Here is a 19,335-nt window from a genome sequence, read left to right on the forward strand (position 1 = left end):
ATTCCACCCTATATGTATCAAAAATAAATTTACAAGTGGGAATGCTTGTCAGGAGATATGTTTTTCCTGGCTCCTCCATCACACAGTGTAATTCAGCCAATGCTCAGTTTTGAACTTTTCTAACACTCATCATTGATAAACTAGATGGAAAAAGCCAAAAGTTTGTGTGGGCTAAAAAAAACACATTATTTAATGTCACTCACAGAAGTACATTTAGAGACAGCAGTTCAAACGGCACCAGCTGCTCTGAAAAGATTTACTCTGTACAGTATGTAACAAAACCATAGGCCATTGTTTGGTTGTCCCAAATAATGTGTGTATATGCACACACTTTCCTTCAAAGTAAACCATTTCCTTAAACCTCTTCTTAGTTGCTGGACAACAAATTAGATTTGTTTTGACATTCAACATTTTGTTCCACTGTTGGACAAGCCACTAATGTTGTAATCACATCATATTTTAATCTCCTCTTTGATGTGCTAAACATTGAGTTCCTCCTCCTTCCCCTTGTACTATACTTTTCTCCAGCTTTGAAGTCAATATTGTTGCTCCTTTTTGCATCCCTTGCTGGTGTTTGAACTGAGGAAGTGGTCGTCTGGAATTTGGTATCTGTGAGTCCAGAGAAAGACAAAATTACCCTCCTCCACACCACTCTCAATACGTTAGCCATGTCTAAAAAGTGTTACATATGTCTTCGCTACTGTGCCGCAAGTTGCGTGCCCACCTTGACTGCCCTGAGTCGCTCTTGTAAATAACACTTCAGTATCCACCACGCAGTTTCTACTCTCCAGGCAGACCTACATTTTTATGGGTCTGAGTCTGGATGACATGGGCTGGACAAGAAAAACAGTTGTGAGGATCTCATCTTTTCTCACACTTCTTGCGACACTTCCATAACCTTTAAAAATTGTAAACACACTTCTCTCCCAAATACATTAATGTGGAGCAGTTGAGCAGTCAGCCACTGTGGAGACAAAGTCCTTCACCTTACCTCAGCCTTATCTGACCTGGAGTGACAAAATCTATCTGTACCCCTATTTTTTGAGGGAGCTGTTGCAATAGTGGGATCAGCAAAAAGGCTGATTTAAACTCACCAGGCCATTCAGACTGTGCTGTATCTCAAGTCTGTTCACAGCTTTATTTATCAGTCCACCAATTCTGCACATTTTAATAAAAGTGAATTTACACATACTTCCAGCTCACTTAGGAAAATAATAAGCAGTAGCAGGTCTAGAATTGTCCTTAATAATGTCCCTACAGCAACACAGTGATTTCCTCACTGATGACTTTCTGAGACTTTGTCAGTTAGGATGTCTTTAATCCAAATTATTTGTGCTACTCATATATGGAATTCTGATTTTTTTTAAAGCACAATGTGATGTGACACTAACTATAGTGCCTTAGAGGTGTATATGTACATTGCATGTCAAATATATTTAAAAAAAAAAAGATTTTGAAGACAACTAGAAACTTCTTTAAGAATGAAATCAGTTTTGTCCAACAAAGCCTATTTTGTATGAACTTTTGGATTGATATTTATTGTATTGCTACATATATTGTATTGCTATCACTAGAGCTCTGTGCTGGTCCTTACCTAGGCTATTTTCTAACTCCTTGTTACCTCTCTGTGGCATACACCTTGCAAGCAATAGCCCCTCTAAACAAAAAAATCATGAATTGAGGCATCTTCTCTATCAAATAAGTTGCTACTTATAGATATTCTTTGCAGAAAAGGAAGAATCACGATATTTTGTGATTTGGCAAAAAGTAGGTCTATAGCAAAACTATGAATGCAGAGAAGGTAACAGGTGGGTGACATGAGCTGGGAAGGGCACCCTGTGGGAGGAAGGAGGAGTGTGGGCCAATAGGAGGTGATCTACCACAGATTCTCATCTTTGCAGTCTTCTGCAAATCTCAGCAGATGTTGGATACTGAAGTTTATGTCAGTAAATCCGTTTCAGGAAATCCACTGGAAGTTGTTCTAGCCACACACCCACTGGCCTATTCTTTAACAAACACAGTGAAGGAAGTTGTGATAGGGTTTGTTCAAGAGAGATTCATGCTGTGGAAATACTGAACAAGTACAACCCTAATACAAAATTCTGAGAGACAAAAAGGCAGAGTAGCCAGCAAAATTGTTGCTTTCATCAAACATTACAGCTATCTATCTAAGGAAATGATGTGAAATGTTCTGCTTGTGTTTGATAAACTGGTGGCCTGACTTGCTTGGGGAAGAAGGAGGCTTGATGCTTCTGTTCCCGCTGACACCGTTGTGGGCAGCCTGCTGTGATCATGGCTGACCTTCCTTTGGCTGGATCCATCTGCCTCAGATTATAGCATCACATGGTTGCCTCAAGCTGTGATCTCCCTTTGCTCACTAAGTTCTGCTTAGGCCACTGAACCGAGCTCAAATGATCCAGAGCCTTATTCTGATCTCAGGCTAATGAGAGTCAGGAATAACAACACACTACCAAAACTTGTGGAGTTCAGCTCTCCAAGAGGAAGTACGGGCTCTGGGATGTTCATGCATCTGATAGCAGCATGTTATTAGTATTAAATCACCGCTCAGGTCTGAAAACACTTTAGGTCAGAAAACAAAATACATTAATAATGGCAAACAGCATGGAAATTTACCATACTGCAGAACACAAGATAAAACATTTACTACTGTGGGAATGAGGATTACAGATAGAAACAGCAGCATGTGTCCATGCCTCTGTGCAGGCAACAAACACCTGCGGAAAGCTGCATCTACAGATCTGCAGCTCTGAAGCTGGTATGATTCCATCTTACTCCCTAGTCACCACTTCTGACACCACTGCTACTACAAAATGTAATGTGAAATGTCTATTTATGTATCATGCCACATCAGCAAGGGTGGAGTGTGCATTCAGTGTCCTATTGCACACAAACAGTTTGCTTTTCACTGATATAAAACAACATTTTGGGTTTAGTTGAGTCACATCAGCACAAAAATCACAACACAAAGGAAACCAGTTTGAAATACTCTTGGTGTGCAGAATGCTTGGCAAAGTCACAAGGAAGAGAAATGCCACCTCCAGGAGACGGGCTACAGTGGGCACAGCAAAAGCTGTAGTTCAGGACTCCTTTAGGCATCTGCTTGGCTTCAGCTTTCTGGCAACAGACTTAGCTGCCTGCCTTCATGTGGCAGCTTGAAAGAACAGATTCCCATAGCCAAATTGTTCTGGGCTGAAGCTATTTGATAGCCTTTGACCCAGCTCCCTAACCAAGTTAAAATGTTACATCCAATATTATCTGGCATTTGAACTGGGAAGGAAATGACTTTTCTGTTTAGCCAGAGGTCTCTTATTTAATGTCCTATAAAGAGGAACAAACAGCATATAATAATGACATCTTGTGGTAGGTGTTGAATTATTGGCCTATGACTTGGAAGAGAACGGAATGCCAAATTTCATTACATCTTTCTTCATCCATGCTGCAATTCAGCAAGTTCACATAATTTCATCTGGTCTGAAAGAGCTGATACAGGAGACCTCTAGAACCTTTGGATTATTGTTGACTTCAGAGAAAAAGGATATTTTTCTTATCTGGTTTTGTTGACCTGGATTAACATACAAGTCAGAAATTCATAGTAATCACTGATTAAAGAATGTTTTTCCAGATATTCATGTAAAATATATTAAGCCTTTGATAATTATTGAGCTCATAGAACAAGCCTGCCTCTTGCTGCACTGTGGCTTTGTACTGGATGTGAGTAAACGGAGTTAGCCTTTGCTGGCAGCATATAAAGCCCAGCAGCTGCTGACCACCTGGCTTGCAAAGACTCTGCGTGGGGGTACACAGATGTGGGGTGTTACAAAGAGCAGCTCCCTATGGTTCCCTTGTACACCTGCTTCACTTATTCCAGCTTTGGCACTTTGTCATCCAGAGCGTGGTAAAATGTTCAGGTGGCCAACTCCTTCCATGAACTGTATGGATGGATATTCAAGGACTCTGTTGAAACTCTTAATTTGGTGCAAGCTGTCTGGAAGACTTGCACAGCTCATATTAGTGTCCATAAGCATCACATTTTACTGAGTAAATTCTAGCTGCCCATGATCATATTGCTGCTGATGACCTCCATGCAGTGCTTGCTCTAGTCAAAGTTAGGAGCTTTTCATACAAACAGCACACTTCCCTGTCACCCTGTGTACAGCCTAATCAGCACAGAGAGGCTCAGCTTTCATCAGGTCTTGTGGTCACTGACTAAATAACAGTCATAAATGAAATTAGCAGGAACTGCTTAGGGATATATTTCTACAGAGGCAATATGATTCTTTCTCCTGTTGTGTTTTGTGGGGCTCGCTGTGTCTTCAGTTCAGTTCTACTACAGCACAGCTGGTTTCTCAGTTTTTTGGATTAAGAAAATGTACCACGTGCTCTTTTTCTTCTGGGCTACAAAGGCCTCACAAATAGACTTCTAGCCTGTATGTGAGGTTTTTATACAGCTCTGCTACTTTATTTTTCTTCTTCCCAGCCATGTGGAAAGAGGCAGGAAGAGACTGCATCACAAAGAGCTCAGAGCTGATGGTGAAATTGCTCATGAGTAACACTGTTGAATAATGCTGCTGATCAGTCCACAATAGAGAATGTGTAGCAGCAGATCAATGCTGCTGGTCTCCCCATTTTCAGCAGTGGGGCATCTCTTCCCCCTTTTGCCCCTTGTCAGAAATCCGGGTGTTCACACTGGATACTGGCATGATGTGCTCTGCCTGCTTCCAGGTCTGCACAGGTCTGCACAAACTCAAGTAGACACTTGCAGGATTTCCCAGAGATACAGAAAAATGGTGAAGATAACGACTCCATGATCCTATAAAATCGAATTTAGCTGCAGTGATCTATTTCCGAAGATGCCACCTATTGGACATTCTTAGAAAAACAAAATATTTCAGAGAAATTAGCACCTTGAGGTATTCTGAGAAATGATAACACTGTCCTTTCAATTCATTCTCCATTCAAGAAATGCTGCCTTTGCTCTGTGAGATTTGGATGGAATTGCAGAAGTCTCTACAGAACTACCTGATTACTGTGTAAATACTTAAAACTTTCAAATACTGAACTTTAAAACTCCATAAAGAGTCTGATTCTGCTCAAGTGAACTTCAGCACTCAAGTAACTCACACTTGTTTAACAGCCCAAGCCGAAAGTTAGCCTGAATTAATCATAAATAACACTCAACTAACAAACTAACAAATATTCTCCTTGGATTGATATCATTGTTTACTAAAAAAAGGAAAATAGAATTTAGGTATAACAACCACATCACTTCATAGACATAATAAAGGAAAATAGGAACCAGTTTTTCATAGCATTTATTAAATATATTTCACAGCATAAAATATTCAAATTTTCAGAATTTTGTTAGTCTGTTCCATTTCTGAAGAAAAGCATAACAGTTAAAATTATTTTAGACTTCGCATAGCTGAAAGAGAAAAATCCCAACACATTCAATAAAGCCTATCACTGTCACGTGTTCTTGTAACGCCATATTTATTACAATCCATCGGAGTATATTCTGACCCAAAACATAGGTGTGATTTGTTTGTCACTGTATCCCAAGCTTGACATTAGTTTTGCAGTAGAGAAAATGTTACAATCAGCAAAGAACATATACGAGATTTTTTTGTTTGTACTATCTTACATTTTAAAATGTATGTATGAGTCACGTTCAATTACGTGTATTACTTGTATCTAAAAATCCAATCCTCTTCTGCACTGAAAGGACAATCCATTCGTTTAACACAGAGCATATGAAGTAAATTAGAAGTGCTTCAAGGACTTAAAGCAGCTGTGGGAAATGATTCCCATCCCCTTCTACAGGTTTCTCACTGTTGGTGTTCTTGATGCCTTTTTCCTTTTTTCCTTCAGATTCCCTTTCATTTTAATAATATTATCCTAGAATCTTGAAAGAAGTACTTTTGTTCGGCTTGCTCATTAACCCTAGTGGAAATGTTTGTTAATTATCTAACTTCTGTAATATGCCTGTGAAGACAAGAGAATGATTGGAACATTTCTTTTCAAAGAAATAATCACTGTAAATCTTCATTCTTTGCATTTGAGTAAATATGAGCAGTCTGCAGATGTGTTGCTCCCTCTCCTGTCATTATTATGTTGAGAGTCCTTGAGACAAGTTGGACTTTATTTCAAAGTTACTTTAAAACTTGGCACTCCTTGATGAAAATCTCTTTCAATGTTTGACACACAGACTCATTTCCTCCTGATGTCTGAAATATGGTATCCATCTCAGACCTATCCTCCAGCTTCTTTCAAGTTGTTTGGTTTACAGTCTTGAACTCAGCCTTCCTGTAACAGGTTTATTAATACAAAATTCTGCCCACCATGAAGGTCTGTTCAGAGCTTTGTTGCCTTGAAGGATCTCGGCCCACATATTTTTATATAACTGGGAAAAAAAAAGAAAAAAAAAAAGAAGACTAACTTACACAGAAAATAAAACCAGGAAAATTTCTGGAAGTTAGATTATCAAACATACTGGTTAAAATGAGACTGTGAATGATTTTCTAGACAATGAATGTGAATAATTATGTACAGAGAAGAGTAAAAACAAAGATAAAGCTCAGAATTTCCAAGTGCTGTGAGAATCAGGTATTTGTATAAGTCATTTACACCATCCTTGGACTAACAACAGTAATCCTTACAATTTTTTATTTGCAATTTGACATGAGTCGTATTATCAAAAGTAGACTTCTGTTGTAAGCAAGGTTAAATTAAGCAAATCTTTGTTCTGTCCAAACCTGAAGACTGTGTCTGAAAGCACTCACACATGTCTGTTTTTACCTTTATTTCAATACATTTCTGAAAAGTAACATAACTTATCTTCCAGATGTGTACTGCTCAGGCTGAACATAACAAATTTCTCTTATAAGCAGATTGTTAGCTCATCACTCTTCATCAATTTGAAATTTAATGTGGAACAGTTCTAAAAAGTACATAAGAAGTCAATTCTGCAAAAATGTGATTTCAGAAATCTTTGCAGGTCATAATTCACTTAGGCTTAAAACTTTAAATTACATTACAGAAGGAAGATGGCTGTATCTTCAGCAGTAGGGCTGAGCACAGTACAATCCCACATTAATGTATGTAGCATAAAAGCAGTCGCTGATGCGAAGTGGAAAGCTTCTCATGTACATGAAAAGAAGGCTTGGCCCTATGTATTTGTGGTGATTTAAATAAATATTAACACAAAACATTTAAATATTAAATGCATTTTCACTATGGTTACATTGGCTAAATTTAACTATTTCATCCATTCCAAGCTCATTATTTAACAATTTTTAATTAAATTTGAAATAATGGAGATAATATATTTAAGCTGAGATTGTCCAGGCTTCTACGGGGGGAAATGTTGTCCAGATTATTGAAGCTCCTTTCAAATAAAATCTGAATTCTTAGTACTAAAAGCTGCCCATTGTAAATTTGGAAACATTTATTCTGCTTATTATGTGTGGCTTGTGGCACAAATCACTCCAGGACTTGTACTAAAATGACTGCATTCATTTTTGATAAGTTGCAAAGATAGCTGTGAATAGGGAACTAACACTAGACAGGAGACAGGAGTTTTATTAAGTATTATCTTTGACTGAAGGGCTGGTAGCCTTTTTCAAATTAGAATTGAAAATATTTGCAAAAGTTAAAAGCCATGGACTCAGAGGCAGTTCAGCAAACCTTCCTGAATTCTACAGAATATGGGTTGGCCATCACTACTCAGAATTACCTTCTCAATATGACTCAATAATTTTGCAAAGACTTCAGCAAGTATTTAGTACAATAGGAAATCAGTAGTGTTTACAGTCCTATCTGCTTGTCTCACACTGTTCAAAGTCTGTACTGCAATTAGTGCAGGTACAGTTGGCTGATGGTTTCAAAAATCCCAAACTGCTGTGCTGCTGGGCTGAAGATACACGGTTGCTAAAGCAAATTGACATCACTCTTTCACAATCGATTTAATAAACTAAAGAAATTCTGTAAGAAGTGTACAAATTGTCTTAACTTCAGTGATGTACATAGAAATAAAACAGTCCCAAATTCCTAATACTAATCCCTAACATTAATAAGTCCCCATGGCTCTTGTATTTGTGGAAGAAATCAATCCAAACTTTTTGTTACAGTGCACAAAATAACCTAAAGAGAGACAAGTCAAATCCATTACATGACAGCCTTATCAGCTACTGATAAGCAATTTCCAGCTGACTGCTAGAAAGGGCGTAGATCTTAGGAACAGATTACTGTGTGTTTGCCCCATATTTTATATTGTTGGCTATAGCATCCACAACTTCTGTGTGAGAGATACTATCAGGCACAAACAGGCTTTTGGCCAATACAGACATCCTTAGTCTTCGTATGATGTTCCTCCTTTCAGAATTACCTTGGGAGTGTTCATAAATTTAAGCCTCAAAAATTTACAGAAAGGACAAAAAACTTTCCAGGGATAATTACAGTCCTTTTGTTGAGGTGGCTTGAAATGCAGAGCAAGCCCTTCCTCCTTTATTTGTAGAGACTGGGTTACCAAAGTAATTGTTCTGTTAGGTCAGCATCTCTTTAACATCTGGGCTGCCTTCTGTATTTCTTGATCACCATGGGAACAGTGATCAACTTTAGACATGAAGACACAGACAAAGAGTATTGAAAAGCATTGTGTACACTTGACTCAGCAATCCTCTCAAACTTCCTGGCAGTCTCCCCAGGCTGTAGTGATTTTCTGCAGGGTCTCTCCATGCTAAACCAAACTGCTGTACTGTGACATCAGTCTCTACATAACAGTTATCCCACAGCTTGGCTTGCTGAATAGGATTGGCCAGTAAGCAAGAATTTTGGTTTGCTGAGGCTTTGCAATGGAACACAGATCTTTAAATATGTCAGGAGAGAAAAAAAAAGAAAAAAAAAAGCAGAGAGGCACTGTGACCTAGCAAAGCAAATCCACGGTACAACCACATCCTGAATCCTGCTTCTAGGTCTGGTTATGACCCCTCTGAAAGGATATGGATATGGCAGAACTAGAGGATAGCTTATATAGTCAATAAAGTAAGGAGAGGTGCTGATAAAACGCATTCTTTCGCGTTTGTATTAAAATTATTGTATTAAAATTAGAGATCTCTATAATAATGCTGGTCCTTGTACTGGCTAGTACCAAACTGCCACATACTGCATGGTATGACACTTGGGAAGCACTTCCTGACAGGTAGTTCTTAGATGGTCAAAGCAAAGTAAAACAGTGAGAGTAAGGAAGAGATGCAGACTTCTTGTGAATCTATCACAAATCAAGTAAAACAAACAAACAAACAAATTTATTTTTGTCTTGAAAAATAATTATATTTTTAAATATTTAAATATAATTGAATAATTGAAAGAATAGATCTATCATTAAATGCTCCTTCCTATAGGCTAATAACTAAGCGACAAGTAAGTCACTATGCTGAGGTGGAACTCTCTTCTGAAGTTCTTCAGAATTATGCATAGTCCATAGTAGAAACATTTCTACCTTGAATACTCCCATTTATACATTTTTCTCTTCTGTTTTTATGCATTCAGTGTGATTATAGTTTGCCTCTCCTCAAAGGCAGGAATACAAAGGAATACAAAGCAAAGTGTTGGTGCTACTTTCCAATTTTCCTTCAGTTGTGGAACCACTGAGAAGAATACAGGAAGGAAGCTGGTATGACACTTGGGAAGCACATCCTGACAGGTAGTCAGGAAGCTGGTATGTGAAAAATGCATTTTACCAAAGGCACTCTGAGAACTGTTGTTGCAAAGGTAGCACTGTACTTGGAGTGCCTGACCACACACTCTCCATTCTGATTACTCCAAAGCAGTGTCTTCTTCAAGTGGAGACAGGTTTCAAAGTCACAAATAAATGGACACTGACTAGGGAACTGCTTGTTCAATGCAACCTATATACCAGAAGTCTCTGCAGTGACAGTTCAGGAAGATGACAGGATGTTTGCAGTGCCTTGTTCTGTAAGCACCTTGAACAGTTTATTTCCAAAGAAATTCCAAAGAATGCTCTGAAAGCACAAGTGCTAATTCTTGATGGATTTACAGGTATACCCAAGATTAAATCAGATAGATAGTTTTTCTTTGGGAATCTATATGCACTTTGAACTCCTGAAGATGCATGTAAATAGCCAAAGAGATTTCCCAAAAGACTTTAGGTCAAAGGATTTAGCCCTCCTTCAGTTCAACACTAGGAGCAGAAGCTTTGGTTGAAAGCACAGGTGTTTTGGGAAAAACACTCTGATGATTCAATTAAAATTCCACAGGTGTGAACTACCATGACCACTCTGATTTCCTCCACTGAAGTTCAAAATATCTATACATTCCTTTCAAAGCTCTCTAGCATCATTTATGAGATTGTTTGTTTTTGGTGGTTAAGTATGCATTCAGAAGAGCCATGTGTTCTGTGATCAGCTTCACAAATTTCCCTGAGTAAAAAAAATGGAATTTGGACCTCACTCATCTCCAGAATCTGGTAAGTAGAAGTCCAAGACAGAACTCTTCTTAGGAACTCAAGACTTTCCTGAGCAGAAAATATGGTTCAGATAGATAACATTATTTCAGAGATATACCTTAAAGCCAAGCGAAGTCATAACAGTCAGTGGCTGAGAGAATTTTGGCTTTAGCATAGGTTGGTGGAATTGCATTGTTTATTGAAAAATAGTACAGAATGGGGAAAAAAAAAAAAAAAAAAAAAAAAGGAAAAAGAAAAAGAAAAAGCTACCTAGTACAATTGTTTCTGGACCAAAAGAAGTCAGATATTTAAAACACTGTAGCCCAAAGTTTCCCATCTGAAGCAGACAGCAAAAGCCTAGTATCATTATATCATTAGAATAGAAAATAGGACAAGAGAAAATGAGGAATAAGAAATTTGCTTATGTCCCTTTGTGCACATTCCCTTTATGAATAACAGAAGAATAAATGGTATAGATATAAAACGCAAGAAGTTTTACCTCCCCACTAGCTTTACCAATAGGAGAGTTGAGAATGAAGTCAGGAGGAGCAAAGACATCAACAAGGGCAACTGCGTCATCTTTCAACTGTTTAAAAGGAAAAGACACACATTTGGCAATTTCTGCAGTAGTCTATAATTACCTGTGAACCACAGAGCAGCATAAAGATTATTTTCATAAAGTACCAGCTAGAGGTAACTTGAGAGAAAGCCACAGTAAGATGACACAATTTACTTTGCTCTTTTTCCTTGCTGTAATTGTCAAAAAGAAGCTATACTTTAAATGTTTTCTTCCTTTGCTTAGGAGTTTTAAAGCATATTTTAACCAATATTGTGCTGTTTTTACACATTAAAAAGTGTAGTCTTAAAAGCTTTTTTATTGACAAAACCAATTCATGAGTTAATACAATAGTGAAATAAATAGAAGTGAATCACAATATTTTGCAGTCGTTCCAACGGCAACAAATTAAATATCATTATTTTTTAAGTTATATTATTTTTTAGTTCCCAGTAAATAAGATAGGACTTGATTTAAAGTCAATCAGTTACTATTCTTCTCTTATATGAAGTTATTCAGAAACTCTTAAGTCAGTAACCTCCTAATTTACTCTTCCAAGTATGGAAGAAATGCTATGTCTCCTTCATATACTATATTATTATTTAAGCACAAGAAACAATATTGAAATACTTACCCTGCTACAAAGCTCCAGAATAGCATTCTGAATAAATCTACCAGCTTGTTCACCTGAAACATAGCCACCTGCAAATATATTCACAGTAACATTTTCAAAGAAGCTAATAGCAATTAAGATTACACTGATAAAAACCCTTTTACTAAGGACTTTATCCATTCAGTATTTGAGAGACTGAAAAGATGCTCCTATGTAATTGCATGTACTGCCTTTTGTTAATGAGATAATTGCAAAACCATTAGGCTAAGAAATTCGGATCCTCTGTTTTTGCCCCATGCACTTAGTCACAATAAAATCTGTGAGTCCTCTATCATCTCTAACATAAAAGACAGTATTCTGGATTAATGTCTAGCTCCAGATCCTTGCTCATGAAATTTTTGTCCAGAATGAATGTTTTGAATTATGTGGGCAATAAGAAAATGCTATAATCTAAATCCTAATAATGTGTCCCTCCCCTTGCTAAAATACAACATGGGGAAAGGTCTCTAATCTTAGGGCTATTACAAAATGACATGAACAGTGTACTCAGGGAGTTGTCTCACCTTGATAGAGCACAGCCAGATGTTTACTTAAAGACCAGAGTCCATACAGAGCACTGAGATTCTTAAGCACTGGCTGCAGAGTAGGTGGTATGTTGGGATCATGAGTGTAGTCATGGTATCTTTGTAAGACTGTTTGTTCAACAAAAGCAATGGCTAATGATCGACAGTAATACACCTTAGGAAAAAGCAGAGAAGGATACAGAACAATGAATACAAGGAAACAATTCCCAGCTGCTGCAAAATAGTGTTTCTGTGATGACATCAGTGGAGATTTGTTGACTTAGATCTGCTGATACAATTTGAGATTAAATAAAGTCTAAAAAGAAACTCCAGGAGTAAAGCCCTTCCACAGTTTCTTTGCAAAGTTTAGTCATAAAATGCCAAATGAAATGCCCCTAAGAAATGAGATCCTAATTTTCCACTGTTTTCCATTTCCATTCTCTTATCAATCTAAAGAGAGCACATACTGTACACCTAAAACATAAACAGTGTTTTGGCAGTGCCTGCTGCACCAAGTCTGAACAGGAGCAAGTAGCTACGTTAGAGAGAAGACCATGAAAAATCAGATCTGCTAAGTTCATGGTCATTAATAAACCTATGTAACTCTAGAATAATAAAAGTAGGATTACATTGATCTAGAAATTTATGAAGATGATAATGGGTTCAGTAAGCCCTTGAAAACTTACTACAGTTCATTTAAATAATAAAATCTGATCATGTTAGCAAGAGTGGATTCAGTGCAATATGTTTCAAAGGAACTATCCAACTAATCCTTGCCAACTATCTGATCAGAAAGGTAAGTCAACTTCATAGTCACTATTAATATGAAGTATATAACCTTAAGTGATTGCACTCACATAGAAAGACTTGTCTACTTTTATATACCTTTACGGTATGATGGTGTATGCCCTATGATGAAGTAGATGATGACTGAAAACATACAACTTGATGAACAGAAGTGGATTACAGAATAACTGTTGTGGCTGATTGCTGCAGCAATATGAAGTGATGTTTGCTTTTAGCTCATTTATTCGCTTTGTATCATTTAGAATTATTCAATTAGTTTTCCTTTTTTTATTATTAAAAAATACTTGCATCATCTTTACACTTAAATTCATTGTTAGATTTTAAAAGGAACGTTCCAAAGATCACTGTCTCTTTCTTGATAACAGGACACTGGCATACTTACGCTCAATCTCAGATGCAAGTTTGAATTGCAAATGTTTACTCCCTGCAAGCTTAGGGATGACTTCCCCCTTACTAGATGAACTTATTTATATCAGAACATTACAATATAAATTCTCTAATGAGACTGAGATAGTTCTCAATATTCCAAATGAAGCATTAAGAATTAATTCCATATTCTTCTCTCCTACAAATTCTATTTCCTCCTTTACTTACATTTCTGTATTGTTTCTATCCAGATCCTGGCTGAAAATAAATGGATCTTCCTACTTTCTGAGGTTGGTAATCTTCCAGCCAGTGTGAGACACCATAGGGAAGTAATATAAAGCACTTTTCCCTTTCTGCCTTGGGACATAGGTTAGGAATCTCCTCCAGATCTACCATACCAAGAGAAAACACTGGGCTGACAGAGAATTGTTTCTTCGTGCTCAGAAATTTTAAAATCAAATATGAATTAAAGCACAGCTTGGAAATAATTTTTGAATGTTTTTGAGGTATGTTGTTTAAAATGACAAATCCTTTTTTCCTGGAGACAAACTGTAGGAAGAAAAGAAAACATAATGACCTGGGCTGTATCAAAGCCTATCTGAGAAGCAGTTGTGTGCCTACATTTCTTTACATTTTAGCACAATGAACATAAAAGAGAATTGAGGTGAATAACATTCATACTGCTGTGCAGACCATTTTCTCTACATGTTGAATCTGGCATCAGCCTTAAAAGAGTTGGCCAGGTGACAAGTAATCAGATTTGAATTTCTGGAACTTATTTTGCCTTCAACCAGAAGGCAACTCTCATTCTGAATTTGACCCCAAAGGGCACCTCTAATAGGCTGCTTCAAGGGCTAGAATAGGAAGGGCTACCTCCACCATTGGTTTTATAGATACCATTCCTTTTTGAAGGCAGGTTGGCTTTTTACAGGTAAAGAGTTGAATATTCCTTCCCACTGCTTTTAATGAGCTTTGCAGGTTAAGGTGAACCACATTGCCCATCTTCAGGGAACAGATTTCTCTACTCAGTGACAAATGGCAAGTTTTCTTTTCTTGGATGCAAGCCAGTTTCTCATGGAGGTAACAGAAGAATTTGGGGACTTTAGGGATATAAACTGAAATTTGGAGTTAAGCCACTACTAGCTGTTAAAACTCTCTGGTGAGAGAGTGGATCTGCTATTTGTAGACTGTCAATGTTTCCTTTTCAGGTTCCAATGCTGTCAGTCTGGTATCTTTCATGAGTACTTTGCACTATAGAAATTGGAGATGGAAATGACCTATTAGGTCATCTAGTTTACCTACCTGCCAGAGCAAGATTCTTTCCTACAGTATGTATTTGGCCACAAGAGCAGATGGAGATGTAATAATCAGATGCCACAGTAGATTTAACAGAAGTAGATTTAGTTTTCAGAAGTTGTGATATCATACTTACATACATCACCTAGCATACGCCTGCAACTTTTTTGAAAGGAAATGTATACTGGAAAATTTCTGCTGACCATAACTGTCCTCTTTCTATCATGTTCAGTACAATGCAAATGGACAGGAATTACATATTATTAGTTAGATGATTTGCTGCCTTGTGCTTGAGGAAATTTTACTTAATGACACAAGATAAAAAACAACAGGATCTGGCAAATGTGAATGAAAATAAGCAAGTAAAATAGGAAAGCTGAATAAGCACTACCTGACAGTTGTTTTTTGCCTCAAAATCACTGTGCCCAGACTGCTTCTCCTTTCTCAGCTTTAGGTCACTTTCTCGGAGCAAGTAGCAAACCAGCCATTTATATGCTGCTAAAGGAACTGTGCAAAAGAGAAGAAAGCCGAACTTCTTAACACTGACATTTAAAATGCTAGAATTCACATGCAGATTCTATTGCAGTCTCATTTGTCATCTGAGATGAAACGTGAAGGTGTTGTTAATTAATCCATTAATGTAACACTTTGCCTATTACTGCAGCTGGAATAAATAAAAGCTGAGTAAGATAGATTGTAAGGATAGAGTGATGACATATCATGCCTGTCCATACACTAGTTTTAACTGAACCAAAGCAAAAAGACAAGGTATATACACAGTTCAGTTTTGACACAAGTATTTTCTGATCTCATTAATTTTTTTTACCTTGTTATATTCTTTCCTATATTAAGACTAAGGTCTAGAGGTACTTAGTCTCTTCTGAAAATACAAAAATAGAAGTAAGCCTACATTTTGTGAGCCTACCCCTTCACTTGAAAACAAGGGTATAGTGGCAAAAAGCCTAGATCACAAATGCTATTCTAGAATTCTATTTTAAAATGAAATGCATTTTAATACATTTAATAAAAAGAAAGTCATCAAATAGTAATGTGACAATGCCTAATAATCTCAAATCTCTGAGTCTGAAAGGAATTTAAGATATACTATGAATTGAACAACACCAAAAGGCTACCTGAAGAGTCCATGCAATCATCAACACTATTGGCTTTGAATTTCCAGCCAATGATATGAGAGTAGTCTTGCAAAAAGTTTATTGTTCCAAGAGGAGATTCCAAAGACACTTTATCTGAAAAAAAAACAAAGAAAATAAAACTGACTTACAAGAAAATAAATCAGACTCTTTCAAACTAAAAGCCCACTATAAAGCCATGCATCCTCTTGATAGGTCACATGCAACTAAGATACAATACTCATTTTATTATGGCCTAATCCAGGCCAGTGAAAATTGGTAGACACGTGCTGAAGAAACAAACTGACATCTCTGCCTATGAGCCTCGTAAGATTCAATTCCTATCTCTAACTTTTCTAGCCAGTGAAAAACACTGCTAGGAAACTAAAACAAAATCATTTATCTACAGAACTACAAAATGTACTGACAGAGGAGACTGCTACAAAGTCAGCTGATATGACTTTCAGCAATGTTAGTAGTTTCACTGAACTAAACTACACTTCTAAAGAAATAAGATATTACTTGACATAATTAGGGATGGCTAAACATCTAGCTAGCTTCTGCAAGACTAAGGACATTTCTTGCAGCACATTTCTGTGTATTTGTGAATGTTATCATATGATGGAGTCTGCAGCACATTATTTATGCTCTACAAAATGATTAAATGACTATCAGTTGCTTTCAGTTGGAAAATACCTCTTAATTCCATTATTTACTCACTGCTGAGTCCAACACATGATTCCAGAATCAAAACTTACTTCTAATGCAATTCATCCAGCTCATTAAGTAGTTGCTGGTTTGCTGAAGCAGGACATTGTTATCTCCCTCATATGTGCAGTTTGGATCATTATCATTCCGGATTTCACCCAGACGATTCACTTTAAAAAAGAAAGTGCATATTTTAATACATTGTTATATATCAATGGAAACTATGAGGGATTAAATAACTATTCTGTGACAAAATGTAGAATAGCTGTCTGTTCCTGTATGTACAGACATTCTTACCAACATATGAGCTTGCAATTTCACTGTTTAGTTTGTGAAAATGAAGATTTTAGAAATGTTTGGCATTCATCTTAGAAGGGGAATTCTCCTCAGTAAAATTTGCGTCTTTATTTTCGGAACTAAGACTGATTCATACAGACCCTTCTTCTGTCCAAATGCTGGTGCAGATACTGCACAGGTTTAGTCCTTTTTTTTTTTTTCTACTGTCAGGTATAAAATAAATGTTAAAATACAGATATAATGGAAAAAGCCCTTTTTAAACATATTCCTAAAATTCAGACAACATGACACAGGTTTAGACTACATATTAGGAAGAAATTCTTTACTGTGAGGGTGGTAAGACACTGGAACAGGTTATCCAGACAGGTTGTGGATGCCCCCTCTGGAAGCATTCAAGGCCAGGCTGGATAGGGCTATGAGCAACCTGTTCTAGTAGGTGGTGTCCCTGCCTTTAGCAGTGGGGATGGAACTAGATGATCTTAATGGTCTCTTCCAACCCAAACTATTCCATGACTCTCTGAACACCAGTCAAATTACATGTGAATGTAAAGATTCTCCTTCTGATCAGTGCATGCAGTAGTTTGTGACTTACTGGCAAGGTAACCATGTCCTCCACAAGCTTCTCGACACTCCTGAGCTGCCTGCTGAGCAGTCCAAGAAGACAGTGGTTTGCTGGCAGCAGATAAGGCATGAATCTCACGTCCCAAATCAGCCTTTGTGAAAATCAAGTTGCAAGTCAGTAATAATTTTTCTGAGATCTATATAAGTGCATTTTTTTCCTTTTGCTTCCCCCCAGAGTAACCTCCCACAAAAGTGTTTGGATACTAACATTCTCATATAGGACAGGAAACATTTGTGCCAGGGAATGGACATATGGGTAGGTGGCTGGGATGTGCTACTGACATGGCACTGCATGGGACAGCTCACTGATAACCTCCCAGAGATGGAGTGGCAGGTTTCTGAAGGTAGCATGTCCAGAGAAAGCTTCTGCCTCTCTGTGATATAAACAATCCCTTTCTCTCAGGTCAACAAGGGCATATTTACATTATTTACTGCCTTCCATGGTCTTCACTGATCTTTTAAGCACCACTTTTGCCAAGAATTTGAAAACTGTAATGATCCCCCCCAAAGTTCCAGAGAATTACTGTAGCCTGCATTTACACTACTAATGATGGCCTTCCTTTAAAGAATGCTTGGAAATTCCAAACTGCAAAGTGTTTCTGGAAATGCTGGGTGAAATGAAATGCTATCAAAGACAATTTGAGAGCAATTCTCCATTTTTGTTTGTTTCTTTCCCTTTTATCCCCTCTTGAACAAAAGGAATTTATAAGGATTAAACTGTTAAAATTGTTAAAAAGAATCAGATTTTTTCTACTGCAATATTTCTCTGAAGGCCAGTATTTTGCCTAACAGTAATGACTGGACTGGAGATCTCTAGAGATAAAATATTAAACAATCAAATAACATTAAACAATCAAACAGACTCTTCTTCTGTTAGAATACCTAACACTAGCACAGAAATCCATCACAGACCTTATTTTAGCAGGAAAAATATGAATGTTTAAATTATCTTAGCAATACACAGCCACTGTGTAGGCCCTAACAGTTAAAACTGTCAAGATTTAAATACATATATATAATTTATATGCTAAAAAAATTCATTCTGCAGTTATTTTGGCTGAGAATCAGTCCTTGCACAGAGACCAATAGATCAAACTACTTCATTTATGAAGGAGTAACTTCTGATGGACTGAGTGTGGCTGAGAAATTCAGCATTAAGACTCAAAAATCTTAATGTATTTCTCCAAAAGAGTATTTCCTAATGCTAGCGTATGAATTGCAAATTCAGCCAGACTTACATAGTCTGTGCAATAATTAAGAATAGCATAATTTCAGAAAGGTTTTGATAAATACCTTCTGCAGTACCATATTCACAACAGTCATAAACTGAATTTACATTATCATATAATTACAATAAACAGTTCTGCAAGGAAGCATAGTCTTAAATACCAGTGAAACCAATAAAACTTTAACCAATCCATCAAAACTCATTTGGGTGCTCTTCTAAATGCAGCTTTATCCATCACTTTGCATTACCATATTTCTGAGATGTCACTCTTGACTGTAAAATGACCTAAGACTTCTAAGTAGGTCCTTCACTTAAGAGTTTCCAGTCTGTTGTAATAAGAACTCAACTAAGAGGAAATGTTTAAGTATCTCACCTGTCTCTGACTCTTTTGCTTTGTCAACAAGCCTGCATAAAATTCCACAAAGTTCTCAAACAGTGATTTGGAGAAATAATCTAAGGCATATGCAGCAGCCAGATATGGAAGAAGACGCCATTGCTGGAATAATAATTAAATAGATTTGATTATTAGTTGATAAACATATATACTTTACAGTTTTATATACATAACTACCTCATAATTTTGAAACAACACATTCATTTTTACTTTGTTCAAATTGATGAACTGTATTTTATAGTGAAGACAACTTAGCAATAGGTCTTTATAAAC

General features: G+C 37.0%; 1 protein-coding gene across 1 annotated transcript in view; it reads right to left on the reverse strand.

Moving 5' to 3' along the window:
* Positions 1-6,301: 6,301 nt before the first annotated feature.
* Positions 6,302-19,335, reverse strand: part of ACOX3 (acyl-CoA oxidase 3, pristanoyl) — a gene marked incomplete at both ends in the record, with an annotated part of 29,313 nt that continues 16,279 nt past the window's right edge. The window contains 9 exons of the mRNA XM_079534968.1: positions 6,302-6,421; positions 10,983-11,069; positions 11,674-11,741; positions 12,216-12,390; positions 15,076-15,191; positions 15,818-15,931; positions 16,573-16,692; positions 17,412-17,532; positions 19,042-19,164. Coding sequence (XP_079391094.1) covers positions 6,302-6,421; positions 10,983-11,069; positions 11,674-11,741; positions 12,216-12,390; positions 15,076-15,191; positions 15,818-15,931; positions 16,573-16,692; positions 17,412-17,532; positions 19,042-19,164 — 1,044 coding nt within the window. The remainder of the gene's footprint in view (positions 6,422-10,982; positions 11,070-11,673; positions 11,742-12,215; positions 12,391-15,075; positions 15,192-15,817; positions 15,932-16,572; positions 16,693-17,411; positions 17,533-19,041; positions 19,165-19,335) is intronic.

This window comes from Tetrao urogallus, assembly GCF_951394365.1.
Source record: "Tetrao urogallus genome assembly, chromosome: 4".
Taxonomy (NCBI): domain Eukaryota; kingdom Metazoa; phylum Chordata; class Aves; order Galliformes; family Phasianidae; genus Tetrao; species Tetrao urogallus.